The 18,237-nt window shown below is 37.4% G+C and overlaps 1 protein-coding gene across 1 annotated transcript; it reads left to right on the plus strand.

The window, feature by feature from the left end:
• The first annotated feature begins 1,120 nt into the window (after positions 1-1,120).
• Positions 1,121-17,315, plus strand: LOC107754671 (adhesion G-protein coupled receptor G5-like). The gene is made up of 14 exons (XM_016571214.1): positions 1,121-1,409; positions 9,276-9,361; positions 9,768-10,214; positions 10,375-10,423; positions 12,713-12,827; positions 12,930-13,052; positions 13,166-13,282; positions 13,639-13,681; positions 13,797-13,900; positions 14,587-14,705; positions 15,287-15,546; positions 15,662-15,761; positions 16,079-16,353; positions 16,579-17,315. The coding sequence occupies exons 2-14, from the start codon at positions 9,295-9,297 to the stop codon at positions 16,701-16,703; spliced, it is 1,944 nt and encodes a 647-aa protein (XP_016426700.1). The 5' UTR covers positions 1,121-1,409; positions 9,276-9,294; the 3' UTR covers positions 16,704-17,315.
• The last annotated feature ends 922 nt before the right edge of the window (positions 17,316-18,237 follow it).

The raw sequence follows: 18,237 nt of genomic DNA on the forward strand, positions 1-18,237 counted from the left end.
TTTTTATTAATTTTTTATTTGTTCATTTTTAACATTTTACTGGGTTACACTTTATCAGTCAGTCCTATGCTATGCCCTAAGTCATAACTCTTACACGTAGATATCTAATCTTTCTAACCACAGCATTCTTTTTCTATTTATGTATTGCAAACTATCTATCTATCTATCTATAATTACATTTTGTTTAAAAAGTGCATAAATGTTTCTTAAGCATCAAATCAGCATATTAGAATGATTTCTGAAGGATCATGTGACACTAAAGACTGGAGTAATGTCTGTTTCAGAAAATAGGATTATAACATTAAAACATTATCAAAAACATTTTTAAAAATCTTACCGACCCCAAATTTTTGAACATATTATATGTGATATAAAAAAAACTTGGGAAAAAAATATATTATACATACTTGCATCAATATACATGTACTTTCTGCTGTAAATCACTTCTAACTGCAGCAATAAGAGACCTATCAAACAAAGTCAAACATGCGTCACTGTAAATGTCTGACTCTTTATGTAGGTATAAGGTCTTTCAACATCAGTCTTCTGGAGAAACAGAAAAGCCTTTGTCAGACCTTGGTCTTTATAAACTCTGTCGAAATAGCAGCTGAGACGCACAGGAAGCCAGGTGCTCAAACTGATCAACAGACAGCACACACACAAACAGAGAGAGAGAGAGCATAGCACTCCCTCTCCTACATGTCCACTACCTAGCAATGCAATCTTATCTGTATCCTGGACATTATGGCTTTATTGTAGGGTTTAATTTATAACAAATTCCGAGACAACATGGCCTTGAAAAGAATATGCTGCCAATACTGAGAAAAGACTTGTTTTGCATTAGGCTAGTTATTCTAAGCTTTTTTCCGACGCAAAATAAAGCCTGACTATGCAAACTAAGTCCAGTGTTCACAGGCATCGCTCCTCCCTTACCTATACTGTACCTGGCCGTAAGTTCTTATGGTCTAAGCTTGCTGTAACGTTTATTTCAATCGCATCATAATGTTACAACAGTTTATAAAATAAACGGTTAGACTGTTTTTTTTTTTTCATGCTGCCATGATATTGCCTCTGATGGAGTATTTCTAGGAGATCGTTGTCGGAGTGAGAGTAGTAAAGCTGCCTCCGCTTTCCGCATGAATACATGTTAATGTGACACGAGCGCCTTCAGTTCAGTTTTCACGCACTCTGAGCCGGGACTGAGTCACTGCGCGCGGAGTCTGTGCATGAGAAAGTCACTTGCGTTTATCGCTCATCCACTCGTTTTATATTACGCGTGTTTTCACATGTATTGTCCCACCGGGAATATTACAGCTAAATAAATAACTAAGCGACCGTTTACCGAGCAACACGCGAGTGTTTTGTGTACGAGAGGCAGATAGCAAGTGTTCTGCGCTTGTCTATGAACGGTAAGCCAATTTCTTTAATGTTTGCGAATATGTTGCATGATATGATCTCAGATCACTCGGTCCTTGTGAAAGGTGTTAGAGTGTGAATTTTATGTTTTCATACATTTTGACCTGGAATATCTGATACTTACGAAAATTAACCGTGGTTTTACTACAAATAAAACCAAAAAAAGAGATGCAGAGCTAGTTGACACACTTTGACAGTGAATAGGCCTATAGCCTAATTCTCAGGTTGATCCATACTACCTCAAAGCTTACACACTCTATTTGGGGTAAGTTGTCACAGTAAAAACAATGAGAACTTATTTACAGCTTTCACAAACCGTGACAACTTGCCCCGGTGTGATATTTATGAAAATGTCATTTTCTGTCCTTTCCTTTTCAATGGATGCTATAGTGTGCTTTCATTGTGTTCACTTGTTTAGCGCTATAGCAAAATATTTGATATTGAAATTTTAGTTTGAAGGATTAATTTCACAAAAATTAAGCGTTTAAAAGCAATATATGAATCCACTGAACATTTGCTTTATCAACAACTTAGATATAGCTCTTGTGACAACTAGCCCCGCTCTCCAGTCATTCTTTTGTTTTAACATAAATGGGCTGGGTTTCTGTATTTTTCCGCGGAGTTTTTGCATGTGTGCTAACAGAATAAACCGTCAAATGGCTAAAATACGTTAAATTGATGTCAAATAAACCATGTTAATGAGCTTCATGTAACACATTAATGCATAACATGCAACAACCTTTAAAGGGATAGTTCACCCAAAAATGAAAATGTGATGTTTATCTGCTCACCCCCAGGGCATCCAAGATGTAGGTGACTTTGTTTCTTCAGTAGAACACTAACGGAGATTTTTAACTCCAGCCGTTGCAGTCTATCAGTCATATAATGCATGGCAATGGTAACAAAATCTATGAGAAGATAAACATCAAATTTTCATTTTTGGGTGAACTATCCCTTTAATAGGAATAGATTTGGACAGCACTCATCTCAACCTTTATAAGAGAAGCATGCAGTTTTTCTCTTTTCTACATGCATTTCTCTCTATTTTCACATTGTTTTCAACATTTTACACTCACTGCTATATGAGACAAGAAGCTCCGTGGGGAAATTGGAGCGCAGGTGGAGGAGCAGCAGCCACATATTTACTCCGAGGCTATGAACAAATCAAAGACACACTGAAACTGTGTGCTTTAGTGAAACCCTCGACAATCCTGTAACCCCCCTGTCAGTCCACCTCAATAGAAAGGAATGCTTCCTTTATCTGCCTTCTATATAACTAACTGAGAAGACTGAGCCTGTTCCTGCTACTGACATATGCTTTCTTTATTTCTGCATATTAGAAGGCACAATGCAAATGCGAACTGAATTTAGATTCAAGACATTTTCTTGAAGAACTGGTGGCTATTAAGCGTATAATGACCAATTAGTGTTTAGGGCTCATGAAATTGCAATCAGATATGTTTTCATTTGAGCTTCTCTTCATGTCTTGTAGTGTATGTTGGTTTTCCTGTCTGAACCACGGCGGCTGATCTGTGCAACTAAACACCAACGAGTTTTTTGCTGTAATGCGACTTAGCTTCTATGTGGTAACCACTAAATGGTTGAAAGACCTTTGCCCTCAGCCCCTGCTACTTGTCTGTTCAGCTCAGAATGAGGCGAGCTGAAAGGCCTCTCGCTTTTTTTGTCTGGCAATGATGTCACAAAAGAAAAGCACAATAGATTGACCTAGTTCATCTCAAAGTTCACATTCTTGTTCTGTGCGGGTTGTTAGCTTTGCTAGACACAACACTGGCCATGGAAATACTGTAGAAATAATGCAAGTCTTCTGTGGTTTGTCTCTCTTGAGGCTTAGGTAGGACTTCAAAACATGTTGAATCATTTCAAGAGATTTTATCAGCATGAGAAAAAAATTAGGCTCAGGAGTTTGCGTCTCAATTGTCTACACAGTCATTATAATTAAAAGAAGAAGTGTTATATGATTGAGTGAGTTTTTTTTTAAATGGCTGTGGAGTGGGAAATAACATAGTAATGGCGAGAAAATGTTATGAATTTGAGCAAAAATCCCTTTATTTGCACAGTTTAAAACTGGCAACATGCCCCGTTTGAATAAATGGACTTTACCAGCTTCCTTTCAGCAGTGCTTGGAGAGAAAAGGGACATTCTTTGACTGCTGTGAAGTCCACATAGCTGGAACAATGGCAGAGGGAGAGAGGGCCAAAAAGGGCGGAGGCAGAGACGCACCCTTCTCAAACCTAGCACAGAGGAACTGGGTACTCTCAGTGGTAGTCAGTAGTCTGCTCTGTTATAGCCCCATTTAGCCATCATCTTTCAATGTGATCTCATGAGAATTTGTATGTATTTTACATTAAATGTGGTTCTACAAAATATACATTTACTTACATTTTCACAGACACTGAAGCGTACAATACTGGCGTATTTACAGCATCTAAACGTACAATACATATTGACAACACCTAAAACGTAAATAATTTACATATGAACAACTTGGCAGACTTACAAATGAATCCTTATGAATATTGAAATTGCGGCATTAACATTTTATTGCATTCAGTTGTCATATTAATGGCATTATGTTTTCAACTGCATTTATAAATGTGTTTATAAACTCATTTACTTAATATGAAATGATAACTTTTTGTTGTTCTGTGTGATTTCTGCTGCCAACTCGTTTCGAAGAATAATGTTAAACAAGACTACACTTTAAACCAGGGCTGTCCAAACTCGGTCCTGGAGGCCCGGTGTCCTGCAGAGTTTAGCTCCAACCCTAATTAAACACACCTGAACCAGCTAATCAAGCTCTTACTAGGCATGCTAGAAACTTCCAGTCAGGTCTGTTGAGGCAAGTTGGCGCTAAACTCTGCAGGACACCGGCCCTCCAGGACCGAGTTTGGACAGCCCTGCTTTAAACCCTTAAAATGAATAACATTTCTGCAATCGTCTAACCATTAATTATCATGTAATAATATTTACTTTGTTTGCCATGAGACACAAAAGGCATTTTGACATGCTGTGACTGACAATAGAACCATAAAATGCAACGCACGTAACAACAAAAGGAATTAATTTTATTCTTGCGCTGTAATCCAAATCTTCAGAATCGATATGACTGCGAGGAACAGACCCAAACTCAAGCCTTTATTCTGCGATCTTCATCTCCATCCTGAGCAGCGACCGTAATCATCAACAACACACTCATCACAAATTAAAAAATTGCAGCTTCAAGAAGCTTTACAACAGGTTTTACGGCAGGAAAATCGAACGCTCATTGGCTCTCGCCTACTTTGTCGGAGATTGCGACATGCCGTGTTTCTGGTGAGGTGTGTTTGAATGAAGTAGGGATAACTGCAGGGTGAAGCAGTGGGCGTGGCGAAAGATTAGGGCATGCCAAAAGGTAGGGGGCGTCGAAAGGTGTTTCTAATTGGTTAGGGTTAGGGGTTAGTTTCTGTTGTGGCATTCACCTTTCGGCACGCCACCTTTTGTCACGCCCATTACTCCAACCTGCAGCTATCCCTGTCTTGTTTGAATGAGAAATGCGCGCCTTCCTGGAGTGGATCTGGATAATAATCTGGATAATATTTTCAGCGATTAACATCTTAAATTCTGCACCTCACACAAAAAAAATCAGAGAGGACTGCAACTCGTCATTTGGATTACTTTTGGTACTGCTCTTGACATGTTTGCAATAAATAAATTATTTGTTTTCAGTGTTTTCACGACACGTCATCAATCTGGAAGTCGGCCATGTTGGTGGCACTGAACGTAAACAATGCCATTGAACCGGACGGAACTTCCAAATTTTGCTGATTATTGCTGCTGAAAAAGTTCAATTATCGTCGTGTTTTGGGCTGTACTAATCGGAGAGACCGGGAAAAACATATGGAGTACTATAGACTGACAAAAGTTATAACAAATCAAGGAGACGAGTGCAAAAAAACTGAGGAAAAACCTGAAAGTTGTGACATTTGCCAAGTATGGTAACCCATACTCTGAATTTATGCTCTGTATTTAACCCATCCAAATGCACACACACACCCAGAGTACAAATGCCCAGAGCAAAGAGAGCGCTGTTCATTCACGTCCCCACCTACAACTCCTGAGACTCCAACCTGCGACCTTCAGATTACAAGGCCTACTCTAACCATTAGGCCACAACTAATTAACATTTAGTTAATGGTGCTATAATTATTATTACTGTATTCTAGGAGCCAGCTCGTACAGATCTTTACCACCTATTAACTTTAGTTTGTCAAAATATCACACCCTTTCCTGCTTACTAAGTCCTTCTCTATATGATTTAGCAGCTTCCACATGTTATTTCCATGGTTTAGACATCATAAATTAGTAAACAACATCTTCAGTAGTACATTAACCATGCAATCCATGCTGTTGTTTACATCCGAGTGTCTCCAATATGGCCGTGCATCTGGGTAACTGACCAAACCGTGATGAAGGTGCAAACGCTCTATTGTTATTGCACTTGTCTGTCTATCATGTTTTTCTTTATACTGTACATATTTTTTTTAGATATGGTTATGGATAGGTTTACAAGTAGGAGAGAGATTAGTGACTCAAAATATCTTTTTAATGCTATAGTGTTACTACAATGGTAATTTCCCTGCGTATTTCGGTCTATTATGTTTTATATCTTTTCATATTCGCTAGAAAATGGCTAGGTTTAGGTTTGGGGGTAGATTAAGAGGTCTAAAAAGCTAAATCGCTTATTGATAAAATTATAAAAATACATTGCTACAAGTATCTTATTAATATAAAAAATTAATAAATATGTTTGGACAAAGACACAATTTCTGTATTTTATTATTGTTCCCCATTTCAGCGAAGTATAGCATACATATATACTGTAAAAAATTACTGTAATTTTAGAAGACATAAAAAAGTTATAGATCTAAGTGGGCATTTCATGCGATTTGAAAAAATAATGTAAAATACTTCAATAGCAGTCATTTTCTATTAGTATTTCTTTTATCTCACTTATGTGTCTCTCATACTCTTTGTTTATGCACGCATGCAATTTCATAGTAGTTTAGTAGTTCTAGAACACATCTCATAATAGTAGCAGCAGTGGTAAAGCACATTAAATAGTTTCGTCGTCAGACCGAATCGGGTAGCTGCAGGTGGTGTGTTTTGCATAATGCCACAACAGGTTTGATGCATGTTTGTGCTTTAAGTCGGTAAATGCAGGAAAGCCACAGTGGTGTCTGATCTTTACAGTGTGCTAAGGTGTTAAGGGGTCTAAAAATCTAAATCGCTTATTGATAAAATTATAAAAATACATTGCTACAAATATCTTATTAAAATAAAAAATTCATAAATATGTTTGGACAAACACAATTTCTGTATTTTATTATTGTTCCCCATTTCAGCGAAGTATAGCATACATATATACTGTAAAAAATTACTGTAATTTTAGAAGACATAAAAAAGTTATAGATCTAAGTGGACATTTCATGCGATTTGAAAAAAATAATGTAAAATACTTCAATGTGCAGTTTTTGGAAGTGAAAAAGAACAATTCATCTTATAATGTACAGTGGAAATATGTAAATTGGCATTCCCAGAATCCTCTGTTTAGCAGCTCACATTTGATGGTTTTCATTGAAATAATTGTGTTTCTTCTTAGTTTTTTCTCAGTTATGTACATTTGGGATTTTCCATTCTAACATTTTACTGTTTTGTTATATATTTGCATTATTTTCATTGCTTGTATTTTGTGTCAATTTTTGGTTTATGCTTGTAAAGCACTTTGAATTGCATTGGATGTGTTTGAAAGGTGCTATATACAGTAAAAAAAGTATGATTGATTGATGGTTTGCATCCAAGTAGTGCATTGTTGTTGGGGCCTGCAGTATCCGTTGGCCAGTGTGGGTGGAAAAACTATGAAACCAAATGACTAACTACAACATAAGCAAGAAGATGACAGCTGCTGTTGTGTAGGTTGTTTTCATTACATGAAGGTTTTAGTTTGTTTTGGTTTCTTTTTTTCCATTTTGAAAATGATTCCTTTTCAAAAAGGCTGTCAAAATAGTGTCCAGTATGTCCAAAATTACACATGAATATTTCCTTTAAAAACAGACAACTTCCCTTAAACCCAAGAATATTTGTCGCCACAGTGTTAGTATAAGCTACCTTTGTGTCAAAACACTTTCAGAAATGTCTCACACATATTCCTGACACTGTATGCGATAGTCCAGGGTAGGGATATGCCGGTATCAAATTTTCATGTTGCGATTAATTGCTAATGCTTTTATTACGGTATACGGTATTATCACGATATTGAAATTAAGTTAAAAAAAAGTGCTGTCATAATACAGTATAACAGGTTATAGTCGGTTAATCATATATGTTGCAAAATTTTGTCAACTCAGTCTGGTGAAAGGAAGTATGTATGTGCACATTTGCTGGTTAGATATTTTTATCATTGCTCTTTCTACACAGTTAGCAGTCATTTTCTATTAGTATTTCTTTTATCTCACTTATGTGTCTCTCATACTCTTTGTTTATGCACGCATGCAATTTCATAGTAGTTTAGTAGTTCTAGAACACATCTCATAATAGTAGCAGCAGTGGTAAAGCACATTAAATAGTTTCGTCGTCAGACCGAATCGGGTAGCTGCAGGTGGTGTGTTTTGCATAATGCCACAACAGGTTTGATGCATGTTTGTGCTTTAAGTCGGTAAATGCAGGAAAGCCACAGTGGTGTCTGATCTTTACAGCGTGCTATATTCTCCTACAGTTTCATTTCAACTAGTTTGGCTCATATCTCTGGCAGATGTAAAGGTCAACACGCAGAAAAGCAAAACGGTAGATCTGCGCTACATAGGTGAGAAATAATTAAAGTGTTGAAGCATGTATCATTGACCCTGTGGCTGTTACCCACAGGATGTTTAGACTTTATTTGGGAAATCGGTGTACTGCACTGTTAAAAAAGAAATAGTTCCCCCAAAAATGAGCATTTTCATTAGAACAGATTTGGAGAAAGCAAATGAGAGTTCAAACAATAATGCACACGTAATCCACACAACTCCAGTCTATCAATTAACATCCTTTGAAGTGAAAAAGCTGCATGTGCGTAAGAAACATATCACAGTTTTCTGCTGTCTGCATAGTCTCTCACCAAAGTGAGAAAAAACATCAGCTTACAACAGTCAAATTTGCATAAGTGACTTGGGGATCTGTTGTGTGCCTCAATGACCCGTGCTGACTCAGGTCAGAAAACATGCCATTCAATGTCTGACTCATCCACTGTCACTGGCTGTGTTTTCACACACTGGGACTGACGGTGTATTATGATTCATTTTATCGTAGACATGAGACATGCTCTTTGTCTTGAGCATGAGGACTCATGTATTGCTACACAAAACAAAACAAAGATGGTGACATAAAGATGGTATCATATCTGTGTGCTGCACTGAATGTGGGCATTCGCAGTATCATCTCAATTGTCCCTTTGTCGCAAATGAAAGTATGTTCTCATTGATAAGAGATGGCAGTTGCATGCAGCCTAGCATGCATCAGAATGTATTTTTACCCTTGCATGTATGTGTTCTCATTGATAAGAGCCCAGGAATACATGTGTTACTAGATGGCTGCCTCTTTATCTCAAGAATAGTGAGTTTGTGAGAAGGAATGGAAGGTTTTTGTTTTACAGATAAAGCAGACATGTGTCTTTTGCTAAAAATGAAGTGGTAAGAGGAAGGAACAGCAAAGATATTGATAACATGATTTCCTATTCATATGGGATGCATTTGCATAGCTCTACTGAGGCACGTCATTGTGTATTTTTTCATTTCTCTTTAACTGAGTTCTCTGTTGCTTTTCAGGCATCATCTATGAGCTACAATGGAGCGGAATCTAAAACCTATAAGAATGTGGGTAATCACCTGTCTTTTGTTCATTTTGGGTCAAGGTAAGTAGGTGATAACTAAGGAAGTAAAATTATGTACTATTATACAGTGGGTACGGAAAGTATTCAGACCCCCTTACATTTTTCACTCTTTCATATCCCTGTACTTGGCCGCATTCATCTTTCCCTCGATTGCAACCAGTCGTCCTGTCCCTGCAGCTGAAAAACACCCCCACAGCATGATGCTGCCATCACCATGCTTCACTGTTGGGACAGGTGATGAGCAGTGCCTGGTTTTCTCCACACATACCGATATATATTGACGATGGATTGCTGTTAGTATCTTGTTTAATTATTCTATTTATTAGAAGGAAAATACATACTTGATAATTGTAAAAATGCAATAGATTGGATATATATTTAATAATTTATTTTAATTGAAATTTTTAACCATATTTTGTCCATGTAGCAGCAACAGAAAATGACAGGGACTTTAAGATGTGTGGAACATGGCGCCATGGCAGTGCATCCCAAAATCTGAAGTATGATTTGAAAACAGGCTGTAAGGAAATTGAGATTTCAGCCAATGAGAGCACACTCTCTATTCAGGGCAGTATCACAGCCAAGTGCACACAATCTTCATCCATTAATCTAGAATCAAACCCTCTTCAAAATCAAAGTGAGTTCTGTGTGTTCTGGGAGCCGCTGCTGGACCTGCTGATAATGCAGGTCAATGGAAAGAATCACACTCTGTGTCGACCAAATGGCCTTCAAGGAACGTGCTGCACTGACCTCTCACCAGGGGATCAAAAAACTGCTGCTGTGTATGGTATTGTGAATGGCAGCATCCAGGGTGATACCATCAGTTATGATGTCATGGGAAAATATACATTTCGAGGAGATACAATCAACTGCAGTAAGAACCTTTAGTGTAATATTTTACATTTTGTTGTATTACAATTTTTGAAAGCTACAGATATCAATATACACTGACTGAGCTCACTTGTGAGTTCAGCATTTCTGAGCATGTAATTAGTTTTAGTTTCAATATATTTCTTCTGTTTTTCCACTTGCAGAGAAGAGATTCTGTGATGAGGCAAGTAAGAAGCCCAGTGGAGCAAACATGTGAGCCAATCATCATTTTATTTCAGTTTGTTAGTTTCCCTATTATTTTAGAGTGTTATGAACTGATGTGGTCTAACATGCAGATAGCAAGAGGTGATGTTGTGCATGCTTATAAGAGCGCAATCATGACAAGCTTAAGTATGAGTGAAAAACAGGTTGAGCCGCAAACAGGAAGCTTAACCCATGACTACAATGGCTTTCTAAATTATGCTCACTGTTTATGCATGGACTGCCAAGTGTATTGTTGGATTTTTAATACATTAAACACATCTTCAACACTTTATTTATTGCATATACCCTCCATTTATTGTGCATGTTCATTTTATATGCTAAGGCATCTTAATGTTTTAGTATCATTTTATGCATAATCTATTTGATGAAGAAATGGATGGGTACATATTGTGTGGTTATAAAAACTGTGGTTTTTAGCCCTCCAAATATTAAACTTTTTTTCTTTGAATGAAAAAGGTAGTGGTATTGTGGCATTGGTGCAATTTGTGTATTTACTATGAATCTGACATGTACTCTGACATGACGTGTGCTCGTGCATTTCTGAAGTAGGAAGAAGATTTAAAGCCCCCATGAAATCAAAATTTAAGTTTTTTGGGTGTTAGTATCAATATGTTAGTCTTAAGGTTATCTATAAGGCAGTGTGCTCCAAAACAGTGACAAAATTCGCATTTAGAAGATATAAGCATTCAAAGCTTGCAGTTCGTCACTTCCGCCAAAACGGCTCAACGATTTTTTGACGTCACATCGTACTTCAGGTTCTCATCAAACTTTCTGTCCAATCAAATGCTCTCTAGAATCCGAAGCGCCCGCCCCCTACACTATAAAATAGACGCTGAAGCCGCGGCTGAAATCGGTCACTTGTCCACAGAATTAGTATTTTCTGTACAGTGAATGGCACGTAGTGCACTATATAGGGGACAGGGAACAATTCAAACAGTGTAAATATGCTTTCCATTGAGGAAAAAAAGAAGAAGTCTGGTTTTGCGCTGTGTCACACTAACCACCACACTGCACACACACTCTCACACACACACACACTCTGCTCCGGTCCAGAGACATGATAGCACGGAGAGGATCACATGCGCGAGTCGGCGCAGACCACAAAATGTATCGGAGCGATTGGAATTCTACACAGCATGCTCTATTTTATAGCAATATGGATGAGATTGTGGCTGGCATACTCTGTCAAATTCGGCGTTAAGGAGCTCAACGGCTCTAGCCCAAGCTGTGATATAAACGAACGCTATTGGCTATTTAAAAAAGGGGCAGGGCTGCTTGATATGTCCCGTCCTGTCTTCCTGTTTCAGTTAAAATGACGTCAACACAGAGTAACGCTGCGTGTTTCTAAGCATTTCAGGGGACCTTTAAAGAGATATTATAAAAGACTAACAGTAATGGATGTGAGATTAGGGAGACTGGCCTTTTAAAAATTGCTCGTAAACCTTTTTGTCAAATTGTTTTCTTTCAGTTAGCGCAGGTTTTGTGTTTTGTTTTTGAACTGACATCAGAGGTCATAGGCCTCATTTATCTGAGCAATCTTTGAGTGAAAAGGAATAATTTATGGATAGTTTTGGCAGTGGCTGCTTGATATGTCCCACCCTGTCTTCCTGTTTCAGTTAAAATGACGTCAACACAGAATAACGCTGCGTGTTTCTAAGCATTTCAGGGGACCTTTAAAGATTTTAAGATTTTTATTTGTCACATACACAGTTATATACAATACAACTTGCAGTGAAATGTAAACCTGGTCAGCTACTCAGACTGTGCATTACATATATAAATATTAGAAAGTACGCCTCATAGCCTACTTTAAAAAAATATTTGATCACATATGAATGTAAAAATAACTTTTTTCACTCTTTCCCCGCCAGCTTTTTTGAAAAAAGCTGCATTTTTGATCATTTTCGCTCAATTTTCATGGCCCCCAGAATATTTTGTTGTATGAATATCTGAACATGCAACACATCAAAATAAAGAGACTCTACTTTTAAACAAAAAAAATCAGTTTTATTCTAACTTCAAGCATTCTTTTTTTTTATCAACACTTGAATGTAGGTAAGTTTGCATCTGCTTACAAATGAGATCGTTTGTTTCTGCGTCTTCTTCATCTGTGTTTTTGATCGGGAGATTCTGGACTCATTCAGGAGATGCGTAATAGCGTCCCTTAGCATATAACAGTGAAAACACGGAAAATTCCGTGTTTGGCGGGGAAAGAGTTAATAACATTTATGCATGTGTTGATAATGTCTAAATGTATGTTTTTGTGTGTGTTTGCAGGATAGAGGAAGTAGTGATGAAATCCAATGAAAGGGGTCGGGTGGATCTACCTTGTGCTCAGAGCTCAGTCATTGAGATGAAGGAGGGTTTCACAGGACTCAATTTCACACTGCCAGTAAATAACGTTCACCTTATAGAAGCAGAAAGTTCAAATAACCTTTGAGTCACAGGAAGGGCTCTTTCTAGCATATGAATAAATATAAATGTTGCATTCCAGACCCCTCGAACTTTAGCATCCAACATGATACCCTCGGTTTATCTTCCCTCCTGCCTGAAATCTATGTCAAGGAGCACATCCAAAGTGGTGTGTACTTACTACAAAGACAAAGCATTATTTCAGGTATGACAATATTTGTCCAGCAGACATAAATCATGTGGATTATTTAGCTTCCATTGGCCTACCAACATATACAGCAATGTACAGTATGACATAACAGTGTTTGTGTTGTGTAGGGGGGATCGTCTGATGCAGTTCTTCTGGATGACATAGTTGGACTCTCTGTGGAGAATGAGATCATCAAAAACCTCCCAGAACCTGTCAGAATCAGGTTTCATCACTCTCCTCTCCCAGTAAGTCTTTTTGTGCATGTTCACTATTTTTTAAATACTTTCTTAAGTAATACTTTCTTAAGTTTGTTGTGATGTTAAAAGGCTATTTATAAGCTTAGCAACAACTATAGCTCACATCATTTTCTACTGAGTAGACTAAGTGTCTGTTATTTCCTTAACGCTGAAAACCACATGACAAGGCTGGTGAGGTGAAGCCTGATAAACATCAAATTGCTGATGTTGTTTTTGGTATTTCAATTGCAAGAGCCATTTAGACAGAATAGCATTGATGAATCTCTTTACTGTATGTGCCAAGCCACTCTCTTTGAACTGATAATTGATGCATTTCTCCTATTCTCTTCTATTTCATTTCACAGACTAACCATTCTAGAAGATGTGTTTCATGGGACACAAGACAATGTGCGCTCAAGTCTTCATGTTCATAGACACATCACTCAGTATTAGACATCAAGCAAATGTTTGATGCTAGCTGTAGCACAATTACTGATTGTTCTGTTGGTGTGTCTCTCTGCAGATATTGAAGTGAATTGGACATATGATGGCTGTGTGACTGTTGAAATTCATGACAGAGAGACAGAATGTTGCTGTAATCACCTCACGTACTTTGCCATCCTTGTGGTGAGTAGCAGGTTACCAAGAAAATGACATTAAAAAAGTTTAGTCATTGCTGGTAATATTTCTCACTGAGAGACAATCTTTATGAATAAAAGGTATTTCTTTCATGCTTGGGAATATGCATAGCCAGTGGGACAGAGTTGTTAACAAATCATGCCATAGAAATGAAATGATACCAGAGATGATCTTATTATTGGGAGATACCAAGCAAGTTTCAAGGCTCTACCATTGGAGAAAGCGCAATGGCCAACTTGGATCACGTGTGCCTTGATAACCAATTACATCACAGCCTTGATGTCATAGAGTTTCTGTGTTCTGAGTTGTGACAGTCACTGTTTGTGGATACCAAACTGCAAACTGAATCCTACCTGTCGCAAAATTGTCTGTGACTTCTCTCATTAAACAGCATTGTTTTGGTGTAAAATCTAAAAACAGAACAACCCAGAATGAATGTTTAATGGAAAACATGTTGAAGATTAGCCAATGGGCTGTCAGCTCATTAAATAATAAGCTGTTTTCCCACAAAAGCAATTTATTTAGCATAGTGAAACATCTGCGCCATTGAAATCTTTTAAAAAATGGCCTCTGGTCTTCTTCCCAGAGTTACGCTCTTTTTTGCTAACCTTTGAGTTTTTCCTTAAACCAACCTTGATGATACATACCTGGTCTCTTTTTCTTCATTGCTTCAGCAAGTGGAACAGAAGGCTACAGTTCGCCATCTAAAGGCTCTGACGTTCATTACCGCTGTGGGCTGTGCCGTGTCCTTAGTTAGCTGTTTGGTTCTCTTCTATTGGCTCTGTAAACGCAGGTGACTGTGACTTCAGTGATTTGGATTTCATAACACTCACAAAAAATGCTTGTTCAGTGAAAATTCTATTGTGAATCTCACCCTGTTTTTTTGTCTTGTTTTGTCTGTTTGTCTCTGTATTCCAAAAGAGGGAAGAAAACCCAGATCTCGCTGGTTCACCGTGGTCTAGTAGTGGCAATATTTCTTCTGTGCTTATTCTTCATTCTTACTGGTACACTGGCCAATGTAGGAAATGAAATTGTTTGTAAGATAACAGGATCCCTTCTGCATTATGCGCTGCTCAGCACCCTCTGCTGGATGGCTATGGAGGTGTTTCACACATTCTTGTTGATCCGCAAGGTGTTCAACTCAACTCTCCCGACATGGATATTTTACTTGGTAGGCTTTGGTAAGTGAAAACATGATTTATGTATTTATTTTAATAGTTAAAGTTATAAAAATAACGCTATAAAACAAGCAGAAGAGTATTTAATGAATATAAACATTATAATTAATAACTTCATGTTTTTCTTTCCAATTTTAGGTCTCCCGGTTCTGCTAGTTGTCTTGTTTTGTCTCTGTTTGTCTCTGCATTCCAAAAGAGGGAAGAAAACCCAGATCTCACTGGTGCACCGTGGTCTAGTGGTGGCGATATTTCTTCTGTGCTTGTTCTTCATTCTTACTGGTGCACTGGCCAGTGTAGGAGATGAAATAGTTTGCAAGATAACAGGATCCCTTCTGCATTATGCACTGCTCAGCACCCTCTGCTGGATGGCTATGGAGGTGTTTCACACATTCTTGTTGATCCGCAAGGTGTTCAACTCAACTCTACCGCCATGGATATTTTACTTGGGAGGCTTTGGTAAGTGATAACATGATTATGTATTTATTTAAGTATTATTTAAAACAAGAAGAAGAGTATATAATGAATATAAACATTATAATTAATAACTTCATGTTTTTCTTTCCAATTTTAGGTCTCCCGGTTCTGCTAGTTGGTATACTGCTCTTAATAGGGGATATATATGGCAAAAGGAGTATTGTACCAAGTGATGATGTCAACAATACTTACCACATGTAAGAAGACATGAAGAGTTCAGATGCAAAAGCCTCTAAGTGCCGCTTGAAATCTTCTTCTAAAATGAACATTTTTATCAGGCTCCTATTGTTTAATTTCAGTTATTTCACTTTAATGGTAATGAAAAGAACCTATTCATTGCCATTAAAGTGAAATTACTGAACCTACACATAGAAGCCTGATAAAAATGCTAATTTCATTAGTGGCACTTAGAGGCTTTTGCATCTGAACTCTTCATATATACAGTATTGACTATTAGATATAACCGTTTATGCGGTATACAAAAATTAAAATAAACTCTGCTCTGTTCATTCAGGTGCTGGATGTTGCAGAATGAAAAGAGCCTATTGGCTCATTACATCATTAATGTTGGCTTACTGGCTGTTGTGGTGAGCTCTGGTGCAGTCATGCTTTTCGTTGTGGTGAGTGAGATCCGCAACCGACCTGATTGGAAGAAGATTCATGTGGCTTTTCTTAGTATATGGGGTCTCACCTGTCTGTTTGGCACAACATGGAGCCTGGGTTTCCTGGATTTTGGGCCTCTGTCAGAGGCCATTCTCTTCCTCTTCTGTATTATCAATTCCTTACAAGGTAAGGTTTTTCTGATCACAAAATAAACAAAGTCAAATCATGGCTAGGCTATTGTGTCAATGTAAGCTGAGTTCCTGTAGCAGCATATAAAAATAAAACTGCCCTGAAACTTGTTTCCTTTTCTTATCATTACATGTTTGCTTCAGAAATCTTGAATTTAACTCATTAGCTTCCATTCTGTTATATAAAATTGCCGTGATATTCCATTTCCTTGTATTCCAACAGGATTTTTTCTCATGCTGCGATACTATGCTCTTGAGCAGATGAAAAAGAAAGATAGGTCCATTTCGGATGGGAGCAGTTCTGGATCTTCAAAACAGCATATGTTACAGACTCATGAAAAGAGTTAAAAGTCTGGTGATGCTCAAAGAGTGTCTCTCTGAAATTGCCAAATTTCACTTCTTTCAGAGATGTTACCATGAAAGATTATTCACAAAGGGCATTTGTAAAGATCCTTTCTCATCCTGCAGGTCAGGGTGTGGCATGTTCCTCAGATGACATTGCACTGATATTGGGTACCAGAGTGTTGGGTAACTGAGCATAAATGCTTCACCTGTCATAAGCTGTATTTCTGTATTCATATTCTTAGTACGAGTATGATAGTTTGTTTCAGCCTTGCACTTTAGCTTTTTTACTACTGTGTAAAACTGCTGTATTCTTTGTGAGATGTTGATAGGAGTTCTAGCAAATCACTTTTAATAATGAATAAAAAAAATATTTTCATTTTGTGGTCAAAAAGTTGAGTTGTGTAAGATAAGTTAAGGCAATTTTGTAAGTTGAAACTGCCAAAAAAGTGCATTCCTCATGTATTTTCAGGATCAAGGTAAATGAGCTCAGCAAACGCTGTATTAGTTCTGTCAGATGTAGGTTGCACTTTTGTTCATTCTTCAGAGTTTTGTAATGAAACAGAGTAAAGCACAATCTTTGTAGTTTGTTTTGTTTGAAGTATTTGTGACGTATGTGTATTTCTGTTGGAATATTATAATATAGAATATATAAAATATTATTATTGGTGTTTGGTGATTTTTTTCATAATTTTTTTCACCTTTTTAAACATGTTAAATTGGACATCTTTTATAGAACCAGGCAGAAAGATGGGTAAAACCCCAACATAATAATAATTAAAATAAAAATATAAATAACTTTTATAAAAAATAATAATATATAAAAAAAACTATTTAAAAAGTTCTTTATAGCATCATTAAAGGTCAATATAGCACTTCAGCACAAAAAAGGGTTCTGCTTTTGTTAGAAAACGCCAAATAGCCCTGACCTTTTACTGTTTAGAAACATCTTTTAGAGCATGTTAGTTATTCAAAATGAGAAGAAACTTTATTTGTTTGATCCATTAAAAAGAAAATAACTGAAGAGTTAATAGAGTTAGCTAGTGTAAACAGACACTGAGGAGGACGTATGCAGAGAAGTAAAGTAAAAACACAGGCAACATTTTCCATTTAAAACCCAAGGGATGACAAACAACAGAAAGAATGAATGACCATTAAACAAACTAAATCACTTAGAACTGTAGCCTATCAAACAAGACTATGAGGTAGGTGTGAATCAGAATATTAAAAATGATCATTGGGTTGAGTGAGGCGACCTCTGGTGGCAGGTGTTTGGAGCTGCAGTCTCAGGACCACGGCGGGAATAGGCCTGTGTGAGCATCTATCAATCTTGCTACTGGAATTTTGTCTGTGCTTCTACGCAAAAATCTTCAAATTTTAATCGGATAGGGAATCTATGTGAAAGCAATGTTTTTTTTTATTAATTTCACAGATAGGCTACTCACTGGGATATGATTCTGGGCTTTGCTGTGGTATTTGATGCATGTTCCAGGTCATTGTTGGTTTGGAAGATGAACCATCATCCAAGTCCCATGTGCTC

Source organism: Sinocyclocheilus rhinocerous, unplaced genomic scaffold, assembly GCF_001515625.1.
Source record: "Sinocyclocheilus rhinocerous isolate Xijiao unplaced genomic scaffold, SAMN03320098_v1.1 scaffold742, whole genome shotgun sequence".
Lineage (NCBI taxonomy): Eukaryota > Metazoa > Chordata > Actinopteri > Cypriniformes > Cyprinidae > Sinocyclocheilus > Sinocyclocheilus rhinocerous.

Coding starts and splice junctions, on each gene's coding strand:
- LOC107754671 (XM_016571214.1), top strand. CDS start 9,295: ATGGAGCGGAATCTAAAACCTATAAGAATGTGGGTAATCACCTGTCTT. Junction 10,215..10,374: donor AGGAGATACAATCAACTGCA/GTAAGAACCTTT, acceptor TTCCACTTGCAG/AGAAGAGATTCTGTGATGAG. Junction 14,706..15,286: donor TATTGGCTCTGTAAACGCAG/GTGACTGTGACT, acceptor GCATTCCAAAAG/AGGGAAGAAAACCCAGATCT.